Source organism: Danio aesculapii, chromosome 5, assembly GCF_903798145.1.
Source record: "Danio aesculapii chromosome 5, fDanAes4.1, whole genome shotgun sequence".
NCBI classification, from domain to species: Eukaryota; Metazoa; Chordata; class Actinopteri; order Cypriniformes; family Danionidae; genus Danio; species Danio aesculapii.
The window spans coordinates 64,305,970-64,326,162 of NC_079439.1; the positions used below are offsets into that span (position 1 = coordinate 64,305,970).

The following is a 20,193-nucleotide window of genomic DNA, read 5'->3' on the forward strand; positions in this document are numbered from 1 at the left end:
CTAAATAGTAATGTAAGTTAAAATCTCGCTAGTGTTTTTGGTTGAAGTGGTTATAAGGTCTTAAATGTATGGAAAGAGTCTTATAAAAGGTCTTAAAAGGTATTGAATTTCACTCTGATTCCTGTACATACTTTGCAGAGGGGTGAACAGCAGTACTTCACAACACACCACTCCGTGCCATTTCAGATTAGATGATAGACAAAAGTTTTTTTCATGTATGAGAAATACAACTTGCACATATCAGATGTTTATTTTCTTTCTCTTTTATTTTAGAATTATGAACCAACAAATACATAAGAATGATAAAGGCTTATTTTATTTTTGTGCATAGATCAGACACTAGTTACTTATAACATCACTTGTTTACCTTAATAAAAATAATCATGGCTTCTTACAGTGAGGAAGCTTGAGGAAAATAGATAATTAGCAGTAATATATGGGGGTAAATGCAAGAGTGTATGGGTGTTTCCCAGTGTTGGGTTGCGGCTGCAAGGACATCTGCTGCATAAAACATTTGCTGGATAAGTTGATAGTTCATTCCGCTGTGGTGACTCCTGAACAATAAAGTGACTAAGCAGAAGAGAAAACAAGCGAATTAATCATGCTCTGAACTGCGACTGTGCATAAGAAAACAAGTTAAAGCTGCTCCATTTTAGCTAAACAAACATCAATAAAAAGATGTTAAATACATTAAAGAAACACGTCAGGCCTACCTGTTGGGTTTATCTTCCTTATTTAATGGTGTTATCAGCACATCAGCGATGGACGACGGCAGTGGGTTTCTGAACAAATGAGCTTCTGCAGCAGACCAGCCAACACTCCTGTTTTTCCCGGGAGTCTTCCCCCGTATTTCAGACCGATCTTCCGCATTGTCTCCCGGAATTTGCATTTCAGAATTTGAAACATCGTTTCTATCAGGGTACATACACCGGCCCCAGCCACGACTCAGGACACTTCATATTTCTGCTCCGCCACAGAGCGCCATCTGATTAGTTTCGTTTTAAATAGCATGCGTATGTGCATGTCTGGTGTGCGACACTTTCAACTGTCATGTGCGCGCTGTCGCGGCGCATCCGGTGTGTGACGCCCTTAACACTTATAATACTATATTTAGAGATTAATGCGCAATCTGTGTTTACAATGCTTTATGAAGTTACTCATTCAGTTACACCAGTTATAATGAGTCTTAAGGCTAATCGTATAAAAAATATAGAAGACTTGGGCAAACTGCATTTCATAAAACAGCTAAAATACAAACACTAATGTTAAAACAGAGTGAAACAATGCTTTTAATTATATTTTGTAGTGAAATTAAGATTATTTTTTTATCCATTTACCATTTTTGAGGGAGCACTGTTGATCTTTGTGTGTGTGAGAGAGCAATCAGGACACATTTTGTATAATTACATGGGCATGAGACGGGTATTACATATAAAATGTGGCATATGAGGACATTGCCCCTGTCTTTATTTTCAAAAGGCTTGTAAATCAGGCAGAACGAGTTTATTTAACTTCAGAAAGAAAGTAAAAACAGTTTCCTGTGGGGGTTGGGTTAAGGTTTGAGGTAGGGTGATAGGAAATGCCGTTTGTATAGTGTGTAAACAATAGAAACTCACAATGTCCCAACAATTCACTAAAACATAAGTGTTTACAGTGTGTTTGTGTGTTTACAGATTGCATGAAACAGCTAAAATGCATATATAATATACAGAGCAATAAATGTTATTCTATAACTTTGGTCTACATAATCTGTATTTAGTACACAGGGTATTTTAAACTCAAATCATGTAAAAATGTGTGGCATCTTGCCTTGACCTGTCAAGATATTAGGAGAAAATACGATTTCTGGCTTCTAAGATTTAAGTTTAACTACAATAAATAAACACAAAAGCCCATTTAACAAATAACTGATCTAATAAAAATGATTATAAAAGAATGGGCAAACGTGCTTGCATAAGGTTAAAATAAATCAAATGTAATGCATGATTGTATGGACAATTTCAATGTGGTCATTGGCCCATTAACATTTCTTGTTATCAAACTATTTAATAACTGTAACAATTCAATTATAACCTAATGTTAAAACAGCAATCATAACATTATTCATTAATATATGGCTCTTTTCAGATTCTCGTAAGCTATAGAAATTAAATATGTAAAACAGGAAATATGTTGGGACCATTGTTTTTGTTTACATCACTCAAAATTTCTACAATTGTAAAAAAAAAAAACAATTAAATAATAATAAAAGAAAATCATCAACTTATATCTGATTTAATTGAAACAAAACAATTGTCCAAATAGTTTATAAGACCTAATTATACACAACTTTCCACAGTATACATTGAGCTTCAATAGCCAAGAAACTACACAGACGCCTTTTATTGACACAGTCAAACTTTCGCGTTCACTAAAATAGTAAAACAGAATTTAAAAGGGCTGATACACATTAATTATAATGACATACTGTAATGAGCACAACTTGATAACACTACTTTGATTATTCGGTCAAAAAATCGCGTCTAAGTATGACTTCAAAACAACATTAGCGCCATTTAATTGGCTGTAAACAATATCTTTGACAGTCATTGGCTGTTATTATGTCTTCCCTATTTAGAATTTCCAAAAAATACTTTTCTGAAATGAAAATATTAAAGAGAATGTCTGAATGTGCGAATATAAAACCAACTTTACCCCAATGTGGGAGCCTCACACGAGGATGATCATATTTGTGAGTGTGTGTGACATCTAGCACAGACTCCCAAAGAGACTGAGAAGCTCTGCTGCATCAAAATATAAGTACATATTTTAGAACAACCACAAATCAAAAGAGCAAACATTTAAATTAATGTAAATGTCTATTATGTTTATTATATTTTCTCAGTCAGAAAACTTTGAATATGTAACACCGCTTATTCTTGAGCTGTAGTGTTGCTGTGTGTCCGTTAGAGGGGAGTGTAGTGTAGTGTAATGCACTATGTCTCCGTAGATGTCGCTGTTCTCACTGTTTTCATCACAGCAGCAGCACTTTTAGAGGAAGAAAGCGGCCGGACGGCTCACACACGCAAAGAACCAACCCAAGCCTCCAAAACCACTTGAATTAATATTTTTAGGTAAAGGATACGCACATCACGAGGTTATTTTCACCACACCGCGCTCTAGAATACCTCTAATCCACTGTTTTTATCGCTTTACGCGTCTTATTCTGGGAGTAGCTGTTAGCTTTAGCATCTCTGGGTTTGGTTCAGCGCGAGGTCAGCTAACGCTAACTAGCCCTTTAATACTCAACGTAAACACATTTATTGTCTGAAATCCGACGTAGAAACGCAAAGACCTCTTATCTGTTCGTTAAAACACGACTTTAGGGGTGAATTGTGCTAGGTGTGGTCCATCATCTAGCTGTGAAAGCTTTGACAGGAGTGTGATTAGCTGATTAGTCAGTCATGGCGCTGGCTGATTGTAGTGCTGCAGTCAGTGTTTATGCTGTTTTAGCTCCAGTGTCACGTTACTCTGTGCTTGTATACGTTACAAATAATGTAATTATCTTGTTCGCATGTCATCTTGTGAGTTGTTATTATCATCCTGAATTTCTCCCAGCCTTTCATTGGCGATATTAGGCGGAGTAATGGAGGAAAAGGGAAATGTGTCGTTAGACAATAGTAGGACAGCCGGTCAGCTGAGCGCTGCTGGATTGCTGTCACTGTGCTTTCGTTGCTGTGTTTGCTTTATTCTTTAATTATAATCTACTGTTTATGAGTTATTGAGCTTTGTATCTTTTTTCTGTCTGCTTTCTAGAGCCAAAATGACGACCGCACCATATAACTATTCCTATATTTTCAAATATATCATTATTGGTAAGTCAGCATCCTGTTTTCACCTACATGTGCTTCTTTTGTGAGAAACATCCACGGAATATTGTGTTTCATACAATGCAATGTTTATTTAATAAGCACATTTGAAAATCTGGGTGACCAGAGTTCTGTATAAAGTAAAAATACAGCTAAAATACAAGTAATACAATATAAATTGTAATAACCACGCTGTAACCAATGTACTTTAATTTTCTTTTCACTTCAATGACTTCTTGTTACATATAGTAATTGTGTATGATTGTGTGGTGTTTTTATAGGTGACATGGGGGTTGGAAAGTCCTGTTTACTCCACCAGTTCACAGAAAAGAAATGTAAGTGCAAAGGGTGGTGGCAAAGACTGATACCAAGTTGTTATGAAGGGATTATATGATAATATATTCAAGGGATAGTTCACTCAAAAAAGCATGTTTACACACTATTTATTCATCTTCAAGTGGTTCCAAACCTTTATGAGATTCTTAATTCTGTTAAAACAAAAGAGAAGGATATTACTTTGTTTTGATGGTAATTTTAATGCATTTTTGTTGAATTTACGTTACATTACATCTACATGCCAACTAATTCTCTTCAGATTATAAGTAGACCGTTAGATTAGGGTTAGTGTAAATTGATGTGTACTTGCAAAGTTTCTTATAGTCAGTTAAATGTCTGTTGAAGGAGCAGTATCAACAGAAATTAAGCAGACAATCTACTAATACTCAAATGAGAACTATATGTAGTTGCAATGCCTGGGGAAGGTTTAGCGTTGGGATGGGAGTAGAGTTAATTAATGGGTAATTTAATAGATAAAATAAATAATTCTTAACCTAAGAAACTCAAACAGATTTGGAAAAAGGAAAGGGTGAGTAAATGATTTTTCAGTTTTTGATGAAGTATCCCTTTATTAGTAGAGACATTATATATTTTTATTATGATGCCCAAGTAAATTATTATTTATTATGATAATACTGCATTGTGAAAATAAATATATATATATATATATATATATATATATATATATATATATATATATACACTTTACATCGTAGAAGTAAAATTACAGTACTTGCATCTTAAAATCCTCACTAGCAAGAGTTAAATAAATTAGAAGGCAAAACGGGTATTTCTATCACAGTACAATTGGCAAATGATTCTAGTTACAAATCTTGTGAAATGCTATAATCACCTGTACTCAAACATTGAGATTATGCAATTGCTGAAACAAAGTGTGACTGGCATGATGCATTTCATAAGGGCCCTGATATATTTCATGCAAACGTGGCATAATTTTCAGACAAAATCATTTTCTTTTAACGTGTGTGTATGTATGTATGTATATATGGACTTTTCCCAATGTAGTTTATTCTTGAATATTGTGAAATAACAATACACTATCAACATGTGAACTTTAAAAGATTCATTCATTCACTTTTCGGCTTAGTCCCTTTATTAATCTGGGGTCGCCATGGCGTAATGAACCGCCAACTTATCCAGCACATGCTTTTCTGCAGCTGATGCCCTCCTAGCTGCAATCCATCACTGGGAAACATCCATACACACTCATTAACACACATACAATACGGACAATTCAGCCTACCCAATTCACCTATAACACATGTTTTTGGACTTGTGGGGGAAACCGGAAAAAACCCACACGAACATGGGGAGAACATGCAAACTTCACACAGAAACGCCAACTGACCCAGCTGAGGCTCAAACCAGCGACCTTCTTAGTTTGAGGTGAACGTGCTACCCACTGCGCCACCGCGCAGCCCACTTTAAAAGATGGGAAATGTAAAATGACAGAGAGCAGCAGTTATTTTGTTCAGCAGTCAACCACTCTGACTGCTGTGGGTTTGTTTTAGAATCAGAACTGGTAAGGGAACATTTGTCTTTTGCTTTTTTGCCTTTAATCTAAACAATATCAGATGACGTGGTTTGGCTTGTGCATTTCAACAACATGTCCTGTGATGTTTAAGAATGGGGTGTATACAGAGCTTGTGTTTTTCAGCCACTAACAAACTTTTGCTGAAAGATTAGTGTTATTTATTTTTATTTTCATAAAGTTCCATAATCGTAAAACGAGATGAAAACTGTCTAAATGTCAACGCCATCAGGAGCAGCAGGCAACTGTATTAACTCCATTGAAAATACTGTTGGAAAGTAGATGTCTATAATATAAAGACATGGCACAGAACAATGGAATATAATGCAGTGCTTCTTATCTGGTCTGAGAGCCACTTTATATTGTATATTAATCAGGCAGTGAAGATCATTGATTTTTAAAGAAACCAGATATTAAACGCTGCAATTTTGTAATGCCATTACTGGAAGCATTTGAGCTGGCAAAAATTAAAAGTCCTTCTGCATAAACCCTATTAAATGGCAACAGTTGATGGAAAGGTCTTTAGTGGAAACTAAATGCATTTGATTACATGAGCCAAATCAAGCTAGTAAAAGTGGACAAGCTCAAAATGTTTCAGATGCTGCCTATGGTCTATTTTTAGAGTTTGTAAATAATTCAACAAATAACTCAATATCCATCTACAGTAACACCAAATGTAAATATGGATTCAGACAGCCACAAGTACTAATATAACCAGAAGAGCTGCAGAATAATAGAGTTGCTCCTCAAAGCCAGGAGAGAAATTAAATTTAACATCAGCATATTGGAGCCTTAAGACATGTAAAACTTGAGTTTGCATCATTTAATCAAGATCCAGAGCTGCTCACAGAATACAGTGATACAATTTAATCTGAAATGGAGACAGAAGAGAAAGGAACAGATGTTTTGAGAACGCTACTACATCTATTTTATCCTTTGTATAATGGTTATTGATTGTCATGATTTTAATTAAAGAGCGTTATATGACAGGTCAATTTATCATGTCTAATATCAGTAACTTTCTTTTTTTTTTTTTTTAAGTTATGGCTGACTGTCCTCATACAATCGGTGTTGAGTTTGGCACGCGGATAATTGAAGTGAGTGGGCAGAAGGTGAAGCTTCAGATTTGGGACACGGCAGGTCAGGAGAGGTTTCGTGCCGTCACACGCAGCTACTACAGAGGAGCCGCCGGGGCGCTCATGGTGTATGACATCACCAGGTAGATCAATATTCAGCTCTGATCGCATGATGTCATATTATTTTTGGAAGGCATCAAGAAAATAATTGAATTTGTTTTTTATTTGCAGGCGAAGCACATACAATCACCTTAGCAGCTGGCTGACTGATGCCAGGAATCTTACCAACCCCAATACTGTAAGTTTACTGGCTATAGTAACCGTCTGTATGAAGAAGACTATAACATCTTTACATTTAAAGGTCCTGTGAAGTGCTTTGAAATGTGCATTTTTACTTAATGTTTGATATAATCTTAACCAAATCACGAATAGAGGGTGGTGCATAGTTTTAGCTCCTCCCTCTTTTAAACAAATGGCCAATAGTGTTTTGCTTTAGCACCACTCTGCCAGTGAGTGGTTGAGCACAAGTGCATCAAATGAAAAGCAAATGAGAAGCATCTTGAAGGGGGCGGGGCATTTCAGATACTAGAGAGCATTTGATTGGTTATGATGTGATGAGAAACTAGTATGTGGTGACGTGGAAAAAAAAACATTGATTCATTTAGGTGGAAGTGACGAACTACAAGCTTTACATGTTTAGATCAGTTTTATATCTTCTAAACATGAATTTTGTCCCTGTTTTTGAGCACATTAGCCTAAAAACTAATACTGATACTAACATCTACAACACTTTATTTTAATTTCACTGGACTTCAAGTATAAAGAGCTACATGCATATTTTACAACTTGTATTGTTTGCGTGAACACCTAAAATAATGTGAATCGTTCTTCAGGTCATCATTCTAATTGGTAACAAAGCAGACCTAGAAGCCCAGCGTGATGTCACATATGAAGAGGCCAAGCAGTTTGCTGAAGAGAACGGTAAGATGGCTGGTTAGAAAAGGAAATTCATAACATTAGGGGATTGGATTTGCAGGATGATGATGATAATAAATATTAGGTTGATTTAACCATTAAATAATCAGACTTGATTAAACTGTTAAAAATGAATATACAAAATAATTTTTCTTTTCATTCCCAGTGATGGGTTGCAGCTGGAAGGGCATCCGCTGCATAAAACATATGCTGGATAAATTGGTGGTTCATTCCGCTGTGGCGAATTCAGATTAATAAAGAGACTAAGCCGAAAAGAAAAATGAATATTTCTTTTCATATTCCCTAAATAATTCCCTAAATAGAATGAAGATGTGTCATAGGCAAGGCAGATTCTTTAGACATTTTTTGCTGTTTCTGTGCAGATTTTGGTAAAAAAAAAAAATTATGTGCAGATATTTGCGGAATAATTTTAAGAGTATAGAAACAAAAAAATAACACATGAAATAAACAAATTTATTTACTGCTTTGTAACTTATCTAAGGTTTACAGTGCAAAGCCAATTAAAACCACATGTTTGTCTCAAATGATATCCCCACTAAAAGACAGAAAATATTACTTTACAAACTGTATTGTTCTTAAATTATATAAACATTTGCATAATATTCAATAATATCACTAATATTTATATACAAATGAAATAAATTTTTACAAAAGTAAATAAATAGACATAATGATGGGCTAAAAATCTGCAGATTTCTGCGGGTGTGGATTCTGTGTGGGCCTAGTCATGGGTAATTAAATTAGCATCTTTATTCATTATGTGATAGCCAGAGCAACAATCGGGATTTACATGTAAGAATCCACTTTTTCCAGAGAGATGTTATTTTAAACCAGAGATCTTGTGAAAAATTGTTTGAGAAATCAGTTTGGCGTTGATTAACAGATTTTCGAAATGCATCGCTATTCTCTCTTGAATAGGATTCTGTCATTATGTCATGATATTAATGTAAACAAAGCTCACTATAAACACTCTAATATGCTTAAACGTTTCCTAACTTCATTAATGATTATTTCAGGTTCACGTGGTATTTGTAAAGAATTAAATGCAAGCAGAATATGTTTGTTTGTTGTATGGTTTATACAGCGCCATCTGCTGTTAAAACTAAACTCTAAATCGATTCAAGAGAGAAAAACGGTGCATTTTGAAAATCTCAGAATCAATGGGGAATCGAGTTCTCAATTGATTTTTAACAACTAATATTTAAAGATTTGAGACATTTAGACAGTTAGACCTGTTGTTTATTAATTGTATATGCTTTTAACTCATCCGTACACATAATTTTAACTTAGCATGTTTAAAGCAGAAATTATGGAGAAAACTACATCACCCAGGATGCCGTGCAGAAAAATCCCCATATCAGAATTGCAATCACAAAGCTTAATGTGGTGAATGAGTGTGTATGGGTATTTCCCAGTACTAGGTTGCAGCTGGAAAGACATCTGCTGTGTAAAACAAGTTGGTGATTCATTCTGCTGTGGTGACCCCGCATGAATAAAGAGACTAAGCTAATAAAAAAAATGAATGAATGAAGTTTAATGTGATTCCTCTCATATTCCTCTTCATGAAACTTAAATAATAGACAATATAGAAATAGTCAGAGTGCAGAGTGTATGTGTGAGCATACCTGCCAACACTCCTGTTTTTTCCGGAAGGCTCCTGTATTTCAGACCCATCTCCAGCCACCCACCCATTTTAGTTATTTATCTCGGAATACTCCCGTAATATCCCCCCCCACACACACACACATTGGTATAGGATCCAATCGCAGTGACCGCCCAAAACACGCTTCATAGTAGTTACTAACACTTTAGGACACAGTACCCAGTTCTCACCTGTGTTATCAGGGCCTGCGCGTCCATAGAGACGACCTAGGCATCCGCCTTGGGTGGCAGAATAGTGAGGGTGGCGTCTGCAAAACACCAAGTCCTCACTCTCATCCGCCACACCCACCCCCTCCCTCCCGGTCCTCACTTTCATTCGCGAACCGGTCACTTTTGGGTTGAGGGCGCCGTGATCGCCGTTCACCTAGAGCACCAGTTCAGCTTGCTCCGGCCCTGAGTGTTTTTCAGACACCTCACCCCAAAACCTAAACCCTTATGGATCTGGTCATAATTACAACAGACATATAAAGAGGGCTCCACTAGTTTATCATTTAATGTTTCCATTAACGTGAACTAGTGTTGTCATGATACTGAATTTTGGTGCCAATCGGTAGTGAAGTTTTAAAAACGAGATGTAATTTTACAGTGCAAAAACATAAGTGACATTCAGATTGTCTGCTGACAGTGTACTCTATCTGTCAAAATATCCTTCACCTCTTCACAGAGTGCAAACACAGATACACGAACACTGGAGCATTTTAAAGCCGCGAAGATCAGAAGGTGTGTCTTTGAGCTGACATACAAGCGATCAGCTGATGAATTGACTGATCTCCTCGGCTTTAAAATGCTCCAGTGTCCGTGTATCTGTGTTTGCACTCTGTGAAGAACAGTGAACTGATGGCCAATCACAGTGATTTCTGTTGAGCATGTGAATACAATGGCCAATCAGCGGAGTTTAAGAATGCGCTCTGATGTTAGCGGGAAATAGACATTTTTAACATTTCAGTAACGATTGGTATCAAAATTTAGCATCATGAACGCAAGCTTGTTTATTGCTAAATAGAAAAATTGGTTAACTGTTAAATGAACTGCAAGGCTAAAACGTTTAACTGTGGCATCTTTAATCTTTTGAAACAGGTTTGTTATTCCTTGAGGCAAGTGCAAAAACGTAAGTGACATTCAGACTATCTGCTGACAGAGCGTACTCTCTTTATCTGTCGTAATATCCTTCACATTCTAGCTCATCTTTGCGTGTGTTTATTCAACAGAGGTGAGAATGTGGAGGATGCTTTCCTGGAAGCTGCCAAGAAGATCTACCAGAACATTCAGGACGGCAGCCTGGACCTGAACGCAGCTGAGTCAGGGGTCCAGCACAAGCCCACCGCCCCGCAGGGAGGGCGGCTCAGCAGCGACGCACAGCCCCAGAAAGAGGGCTGCAGCTGTTAATGACCATGGAGACTTTTCTCTCTCTCTCTCTCTGCTCCTTCCTCTCCCACAAACCCCACCTGTATCTAAAGCCTCTCTCCCCCCACAGTGTGATTGCTCACAGAGGCCTGACGGCTCTGTGTGATGGAGGTGTAACATAATTCATTCACTCATTCCTTCCTTACCGCTCTCTTCTTTTCCCTCCTTCTCCTGTCTCCTTCCCTCACTTGTTTTGCTTGTTTCTCATACACGCACACATCCAAGTGCTCCCAGCAAGCACTCGAGGGAGGACAGCGGCTCCTCTGCTGAACACTAATCCTAAAGAGAGAAGATGATTGTCGATAAACTGAAGAAATGCTGGGTTTATCCTTTTACAGACGTGGTGATGTGCATAACTATAAACTAAACCATCTCAATGTACAGGAGCTGTCTGAATACTAGCGTAATGTAAACCAAACATTGGCAAACCTTATTCATGATGTCACAGGTGATCAGGACATGCATCAACACTGTATGTAACATTGTTTTGTTAAACAACGACGATGACGAAAATCTATAACTAAAATATTGTATTCTGTTTTAAATTAGTTTTGTTTTTTTCCACTTTCACATCCAATCACCAAATATTTATCCCTGTTTGTACCTATTCAGGAAATAATATACATGTAATATACAAGATTAGCATTGTTTTGAGAGGAATTCCAATGGGACGGTCCATTGTAAAACAAAAAAAAGAGTCGATTCAGACAGTTATTTTAACTTAATAACTGTTAGAGTAATATATTGAGGAGGACAGGATGATTTTTAGGTCGTGAAGAATGTTTTCCGCACTTTGCAGTTTTGATTTGGTTTTTCCTGAGGGTCTGGAGCTTGTTTTGCGTGTATTGAAGTCTTAAGTCTGTCGAGCTTTCAGATCTCCTGTTTTCGAGCAGCTCTAAAAATCAAAGCCGCTTAAGAAGCAGACCGACAGGAGAATATTCCAGATTCGTTCAGGCCCTCATCATATCAACGCATTCACATTGTTTTTACATTGATGATTTCAGTTGCCTTATGATTTGCTTTTGTTCACTCTGATGTGCTGCCCGTTTTACTCATGATGAAAGTTTTATCGAATGAATTCCAGCGATTTTTGCCTTTCATATGCATTCCATTAAACCGATTTACAAACACTGATCATGTTTTCCGCTGAGCTGAGTTTCTTAAGCATGATGCATGGCTTTTTACAGGCATCAGGGTTTCCCCCCCCCAATAGGGAGTCATGAACGCCCTATAATCTATGAATATGTAACAAATTTGCCACCACAGCATGAGAAACATCATTATGGAGAAACTCAGCCCACAAACTTAACATGACATCTTCAATGGGCTGATGCGTCAACCAGTTTGGTTCTCCATAGAGGCACATTTGCAATGAACAGATACAAAGGCAAAACCCGAGCACTCCAAATATGATTTCTTTTCTATTCAGATTTGTGGTAGATTTTAGGTGTGTTTTGTAAACTGAGAATCCACTTTTAATTTGCTCCTATTGTCTTGCTTTATTTTTTTCCACATCTTAATGACATCTGCGAAAATTAATCTGCTCTTGAACTCAAGTTTGTCTTCTGTAAGTGACTTTTTCTTTGTAATTATGTTAATAAAAACAATACTGTATACTGTGTTTCTGTCCGCACACCATTGATCCGCACTTGTGTATGAGCAATAATGACATGACGAGTAAATAGAAAAGTCATTGTATTGCACATATCTGAATACAGTGAATAAGTGTGTATATAAAGAAGTGCTGTAATAAATACTCTGCATATCATGGCATTGGATACAAGGTAATTTGTGACGATGTAAAAATGAACATTGATTCCGGAGCACATTGGGGTTTTTGTCCCCGCGGTTCGCATAGTGTATAATGAGGTGAAACCGTCCTTCAAGCATTCATTTCACCTGTAAACACTCAAAACACATACTACTTTACGACGAGTAAGCAGTTCAAAGGCACATTTCGTTAAAAATAATTTCACAAGGCACCAAATCAGAGGTAGAAAATAAACTTCCATCTTCATTTTACCTCAAGTTTCATCTTCCCAATTTGTGGCGGGAAATCGATGATTTTTTAAAGCTGTGGTGCATCTAGCCTCTGTGCTCTTTCTGGTAGACGCAGAATGAAACTGCTCCTCTGACTGCACCTCCTTTCATAATCTGACAGAAATATAGTCCCCCCCCCCTTCATATATATATATATATATATATATATATATATATATATATATATATATATAGACGAAAAGTTATTATATACAAACTATTATGTCCATTCAAAAGGATCAGTGGACCATTTCATCCGATCTCGTCCATTGGCATGTTTTGGCAGAAGTTCCTGGTCAGGCAGATAAGAGGAGTCTTTGGAAGAGCTGCCGAGTAGCTGGTCCAGTTTGTCCACGCGTCTGCGCAGGCCCTGAATGCTGCCCTCGGTCAGCAGTCTGCGCTGACTCAGAGCCTCCTGCTGGGAGAACATGCGTCTGCGCAGCTGAACCTGCAAACCACGAACAAACAAATCACACCATTTCAGTTAAAGGACACCTATGGTAAAAAATCTACTTTTCAAGCTGTTTGGACAGACATATGTGTATGGTGTATAGACTGTCATATAGGGGTGATATAGGCACACCCAGTGCTTTTTTTTTTCAATTTAACAACATAAAAAACGGTGGACCAATTGGAGCTGTTTTCAAAACGACCGCTACCTGACGTAGGAGAGCTAGGTTAGCCTAGCCGCCTCATAAGCTAACCGTTCAACAGGTTAGTTCATGCACAGCAGGAGAGGTGATATTTAAAAATAATCTAATAATAACTAATTAAACTGTTATTTCACCTTATTTTACCCAAAAAGCCTGATACATTAATTGTGATAAATATGGTGTTACTAACCGACGAGGAAACACGTATGGACAGTGCTTCTATATAATTCATCATAGAAAGAGCAGCCAGAAAGGGGAATTTGGTGGATTTGTGCTGAATATTAGCATCATTGACCCATAACAATGTACAGTACCTATAACTGTCAGTATGTTTGTGTGCTCTTTATACAGTTTCTATTCTAATTAGCAGTTAAGTGGATAAAGTAAATAAATTGAAATGCAAATCAAAGTATAAATAGCAGAAGTGAACAAATAGATTGTCCCTACAAGCAAATATTAATCCGACACCAAATATAAAAGCAGACACTAACCCAGTATAATGACTAAATCTCTAAAAGACAGACGAAAACATTGGTGAATTGTAGCTCTGACATGGACATGAGGGTTATAAATGACTGAAAAGCAGCTGCGGGTGAAGTATATTGATCGCAAGTGCTCAGATTGTGATCACATCTCGGTTTTGTTCTGTTGATATTTAAATTCAAATATTCATAGCTCAAAACAGATGGAAGTATGATTGCTTTTAGTATGACTACTATGAGCAGTGCTCATAATATCGAGCGGAAAAAAAAGAAAAAGACAGCTGGGAAACATAACCTGCTTTGTATTTTTGTAGGAAACACAGTTTAGATCTGTTTAGGGTTAGAGGTGTGTTAGTTTTTGCCGTCTATTACTGAATGTGTCAGGAATATCGAAAACAAAACCAACTTATCTCCGCTCCTTTAGCGCCCCTCAGAGAGCTTGATCCACGCTGGCATTTCTGCCCTCGGGTTTTAGGTTTTGAAAAGAGAAAAAATTTCACCACCCCATCAAAACTTTTAGGAAACCGGGGTATCAGATTTGCACAATCCATATGCATAACGCCTTGCCTTGTTTCCCTTGCTCGAAAGTTGACAGACCTCCTCCGCGTAGCTACGGTTGCTAAGCCACGATTAGTGTGTGGCAACTTTCGGGTGTGGCTTAGCAAAGGGTCAATTGCAGACTATGAGGTTATTAATTTCTGTCCAAATTTTTGCCCAAGACGTCTACATTTAGACATTTATTTAACACAATATATACTTGCTGGTTTTTATCTTTAAGGTTTCAAATTCTGCAAACTAAATTCGAACTAATTTGATCAGATTTCGCAGGACAGAAGCCCCCCCAGGAGCAAGGCCGAACACCCCTGCTGTATAATTAAGCTGATGTTAGGAATGATCCTAACATTTGTTGCTGTACCTTCAGGTGGTCCTCCTGCTGCCTCAGTCTCTCTCTCAGTGCTTCTCCTCGCCACTGTTCATCCTGTTAGCAGCAAATCATCAACATTAGCCTGTTGACTTTATCTATGCTCTTGATGAATTAATGAACTCAGTTTGCAAATGTGCTAGATTAAAATAATGCAAAAGCATAAACAAGATTTGAGAGCTAGAGACAACATATCGAGTTTAATTGAATGATCAGATTTTTCAGGGATATGAAGAATAAAAGCTTCAAAAGAAAGACTGACTTCAGTGTTGTATGCTGGATTCCCCATGGAGAGCGTAACAGCAGGCCGGTTCTCTTTCAAGCTGTCAGTGTCTGAAGAGGCACTAGAGGGCGTCTCGAGCTCCGCTGTGCTGTGGTTGATCTCCCAGAATGCAGTGCCGCTCTCCTCCTCCTGCTTCTGCAGCTGAGAAAAGCACATGACAGTCATTCACTTCTCTCCTGCTAGCTCATAACCACACAGCAACATCACATGAGCTTCAGAAATCACTCCAGTCAAAACTAGCAGAACAAGTAGAGCCAATTTGTGTATGTGCAGCAGATCTACTGCTCATATGCGGTGATAATTACTGTTTGTACTGTGTCTTTGAGGCTGAGCAGCTTTTGGGAAATGGTGCCGAGCTGTTTTTGCAGTGTTCTGGCTTGTTGGTGGTTTTCTTGAGCAGATCTTTCGATAGTCAGCAGGTCACTCTGGAGACGCACACGATCCTGAAACAAGCGCTAGTTAGTAAATATTAGAGATGGAGTAGACAAAAAAAGACTCAAATACAAGAATGTTGAAACAATAATGTGAACACAATATAATAATCCATGACAATGTCATATTAAGATGCTAACAGTACTGGATAACTGCTTTATTAAAGCTGCAGTAGGTGATTGTCTTCAGAATTTTTTTTGTTGTGCTGGTTGAAAATCTTCACATTCCAATATTACTGATTAAACTAAATGATCTGAATGTATTTATATGTATTTTTATATTCTGGGTAAGGCATAAAATAAAAAAATGTCCGTCCAATTAAATAGTGTCGAGCTGATAATTCCCATAAATCTGATAAGTAGCCTAAACTGTCAACAAATGTAGATTTGTACATCTGCGCACCCATGCTCATGCAGATTCGCTGATGCGCGTGCACGTGGACATTAGTGACAGCGGTAAAAACAAATGCTGAGTCAAAACTTTTTAAGATACTGAATCAATATTGGAGTTACTTTTGCACGCTGGAGGAAGGATGACACCATGGCTGAAGTATTTCCTTTAGACAGGTAATGTTATCTTTTAAAACTATTTTAGTCACGCAAAGCTGATGCAGATTGTTTTGTGCTATGAATGGGTTATATGCAGGGCTTGACATCAACACCCGCCAAGTGCGGGTAGATTTCCGTGATGGCGGGTAAGACAGCCGCTCACACTAGCCACTTTGGCTGGTTGAAAATAATTTTTAATTTGTAGTCTTCTTAAAAAAATATGAAAATACGAAAGTTCGAAAATACAATGGCCCAATATACGTGCAAATGTGATCTCAGAATCACGAAGTAGCATGACAAAACTAATTGCGAGCAAAAGAAAGAATGAGAGGATGATCACTCGTCTGCACAGGTGATGTAATGCGCGTGACTGTTAAAAGCTACATTCTACCAGAAACGTGCATCATCTGTCCCTGAAATAAAAACATAAATAAAGTAAATAAAAAGGATTTCATCACAAAAGTTTCTAAAATGGACTGATGGGTGATTTCTGTGAGTTGTTCTGTAAAGGAATATGTCATTCATTTGGTTCTCAGATTTTTGTTCTGGATTAAAAACACTTTACAAATGTACAAACCCTGTCATTGAGTACGTTTACATGGACACCAATAATGCGATAAGACAATACTCTGATTAAGAGCTAACCATGTAAACAGCGATTTTTGATTATTTTAATCAGATTAAGGTCATAATCGAACTAAAGAGAAATCGAATAATCGTGTGGAGTATGCTGATTTTAGTCGCATTAATGAGAAGCAGTACAGACATGTAAACACCTTAATCGAACTATTATCGTCATAGGACTTTTCGCGAAAAGCTTTTACCCGAAATTGCATGAAACGCCGGGGGAAATGCGGATAGCTCCGTGACGCTATGACGTTCATCGAATTATGTGCTATAACATCATGAAAGTAACACTCAAAAAGCAACACCTTAATGTAAACACCTTAATCTTATTATTGTCTTAATTAGATTAAAGCAAATAATTCGATTACTGATGTCCATGTAAACGTAGTCATTGTCCTTATCCTCAGCCCAATTGAACCTACAGCTTTAAAAGTTTTGTTATGCTAAAAACTTATTTAGAAAAAAAAGTACTTCAGAAATAGTAAGTTTAAGTCGTTTTCATTCACATTAATTGATTAAAAACATGAAATTATAAATAAATAATGTTTACAAATTTTTATTCCTTATGTATATTTTTAGACTACATTTTATGTACAATTGTATACATTGTAAATTTAAAATTATCTTTTTCTTAAAACTCTACTTTTTATATTAATATTATATGTTAGGCACCTAGGGTCTGAGAGTAACGTAATTTCGATTCTCTATATGTCCTGTACATGTGGCTGAATTGACAATGAAGCTTACTTTGACTTTGACTAAATTCTACAAATAAACATAACGCAGTGGCGCAGTAGGTAGTGCTGTCGCCTCACAACAAGAAGGTCGCTGGTTTGAGCCTTGGCTGGTTCAGTTTCTGTGTGGAGTTTGCGTGTTCTCCCTGTGTTCGGGTGGGTTTCCTCCGGGTGCTCCGGTTTCCCCCACAGTCCAAAGACATGCGGTACAGGTGAACTGGGTAGGCTAAATTGTCCGTATTGTATGAGTGTGAATGATTGCGTATGGATGTTTCCCAGAGATGGATTGTGGCTGGAAGGGCATCCGCTGCGTAAAAACATGCTGGATAAGTTGGCGGTTCATTCCGCTGTGGCGACCACAGATTAATAAAGGGACTAAGCCGAAAAGAAAATGAATGAATGAATATATAATCCAAATAAATGTACAATTGTCCCCAAGTTTCTGTCAGTCCCGTCACATTTGCATTAACTTTAACATAAAATGCGTGCATTACACGTTTAAGGCTATGACTCAAAGGAAGTGACATTATTTGATTGAGAAACTGACAGTGATGAGGGATGCGCTCTATCAATGAATTGTATGATATTATGCTGGTTTTTGTATTATTTTTTGAGGACGGCAAGCTAAGGTCAGGCCCGGTCACGCTTTTTAATAAGTGAAAATGTAAATTTCTGGTAGAATGTCCTAAAGACTATGAAATGACTACATAAAAATACTTTCAGTCTGAAATAAAAACAGAAAACGGCAAAACCAAAAATTGCAAGTGCTCTACTTAAGAATCCCTCAGCCAATCACCTTTTCCACTCTCTGCAGGTTTGACCTATTTGTGTGGCTGTGGTTAGTCTTCTCAGACAGCAGAGTCTCCTGCAGGCGATGGGTGTCTTTAAAAGCCTGCTGGAGTCTGGCGTCCCGCTCACACAGCTCGTGCTCTGAACACACACACATACACACACAGACTTCAGTATTCAAAGATGTGCTGCTCTCCACTCGCCAGGCTGAACACAGGGATCATGTGGTAATGTTGCGCACACACGCAGCTCACCCAGTTGATCCACCTGCTGTTGTAGTGCAGTGCAGTGCTTGTACTCCCCCTGCAGGTCCAGGTCTGCTGCTGCGACTGTCATCTGCTCCATGCGCTCCAGCTTCAGTACCAGAGATCTCTCTACCGCCTGCAGTTTCTGCTCCTTGAGTCTGAGCTGCTGCTCCAGATCAGTGCTCTGCTGCTGCTGAACCCTCATCAGCTACTCACACACACACAACACAAACACATTTACCTCAAAACTCAAACATTTAGCATATGCAATGACCCCTTAGTTTGCTAAGCATCCACATTGTCATTTACTTCTAATTCCAAACATAAAGATACATAAATGCAAATGGATAAGGTCCCAAAGGTTTTAATCCAATACAACACTGTGGTCGTAGACAAATGTGCTTGTTGTATACACATATGACGGTATTTTTATAAGATGAAAACTGAGATTGTAAAGAAGTCCATTATCAGGGTTCCCACACTTTCATAAACGGCAGATTTAAGATTTTTAATTTAGGAATTTCTACCTTTTTTGTTCTGTTTTTGACAAATGTTAAAATAAAACCATAAACAAATTTAATTCAAACGTAATTCAAGCACTTTCAATTAAATGCATTTGTTTTTAAGTACTTTCCAGGTCTTGTATTCATATGTCTGAAATTCAAGTACTTTTAAGTACGGTGGTCCCTCATTATTTGCGGGAGTTACGTTCTAAAAATAGCCCACAATAGGCAAAATCGTAGAAGTAGTCAGTTTAATTTTTTACAATTATTATAGATGTTTTAAGGCTGTAAAACCCCTCACTACACACTTTATACACTTTTCTCAGACAGGCATTAACATTTTCACACTTTTCTCTTTTGTTTAAACACTCTCAATTGTCAACTCTCAGTTGGCTGTCTGGTGCAGTCACAACAACCTGGAGCTCAGCACGCTCAAAACAGTGGAGATGATAGTGGACTTCAGGAGAAACCTCCCTGCTCTCCTCCCACTGAGCATCATGGACAGCATTGTGGCAGCAGTGGAGTCATTCAGGTTCCTGGGTACCACCATCTCTCAGGACCTGAAGTGGGACACTCACATTGACTCCATTGTCAAAAAAGCTCAACAGTGGCTGTACTTTCTTCGCCAGCTGAGGAAGTTCAACCTCCCAAAGGAGCTGCTGAAACAGTTCTACACCTCCATCATTGAATCAGTCATCTGCACATCAATAACTGTCTGGTTTAGCTCAGCTACTAAATACGATCTCCAAAGACTACGTCGAATAGTTCGGACTGCTGAGCGAATCACTGGTACAACCCTTCCTACTCTTCAAGAACTGTACTTATCCAGAGCAAGCAAAAGGGCTGCCAAAATCACACTGGATCCCTCACACCCAGCACACTGCCTCTTTGAACTTTTACCTGCGCACCAGAACAGCCCGACACAGAAACAGTTTCTTCCCTCAGGGAATCCATCTCATGAACATTTGAGGATAATAATTGTGGAACCAACATCACTACTTACACTTTTATACACATATACACTTATTTAACACACTTTACATGCCAATTTGCACATAACA

General features: G+C 37.8%; 2 protein-coding genes across 2 annotated transcripts in view; one reads left to right on the forward strand and one right to left on the reverse strand.

Moving 5' to 3' along the window:
- Positions 1–3,003: 3,003 nt before the first annotated feature.
- Positions 3,004–12,488, forward strand: rab14 (RAB14, member RAS oncogene family). Its single transcript, XM_056458683.1, has 8 exons — positions 3,004–3,113; positions 3,796–3,854; positions 4,130–4,183; positions 6,778–6,955; positions 7,044–7,110; positions 7,706–7,793; positions 10,548–10,578; positions 10,679–12,488. The coding sequence occupies exons 2-8, from the start codon at positions 3,803–3,805 to the stop codon at positions 10,854–10,856; spliced, it is 648 nt and encodes a 215-aa protein (XP_056314658.1). The 5' UTR covers positions 3,004–3,113; positions 3,796–3,802; the 3' UTR covers positions 10,857–12,488.
- Positions 12,489–13,134: 646 nt separating this feature from the next.
- cntrl (centriolin) overlaps positions 13,135–20,193 on the reverse strand; it is a 55,010-nt gene continuing 47,951 nt past the window's right edge. The window contains exons 36-41 of the mRNA XM_056457165.1: positions 18,639–18,837; positions 18,392–18,525; positions 15,560–15,697; positions 15,234–15,395; positions 14,966–15,028; positions 13,135–13,362 (exon numbers count right to left, since the gene is read on the reverse strand). Coding sequence (XP_056313140.1) covers positions 13,135–13,362; positions 14,966–15,028; positions 15,234–15,395; positions 15,560–15,697; positions 18,392–18,525; positions 18,639–18,837 — 924 coding nt within the window. The remainder of the gene's footprint in view (positions 13,363–14,965; positions 15,029–15,233; positions 15,396–15,559; positions 15,698–18,391; positions 18,526–18,638; positions 18,838–20,193) is intronic.

Coding starts and splice junctions, on each gene's coding strand:
- rab14 (XM_056458683.1), top strand. CDS start 3,803: ATGACGACCGCACCATATAACTATTCCTATATTTTCAAATATATCATT. Junction 3,855..4,129: donor TTTCAAATATATCATTATTG/GTAAGTCAGCAT, acceptor GTGTTTTTATAG/GTGACATGGGGGTTGGAAAG. Junction 4,184..6,777: donor CCAGTTCACAGAAAAGAAAT/GTAAGTGCAAAG, acceptor TTTTTTTTTAAG/TTATGGCTGACTGTCCTCAT.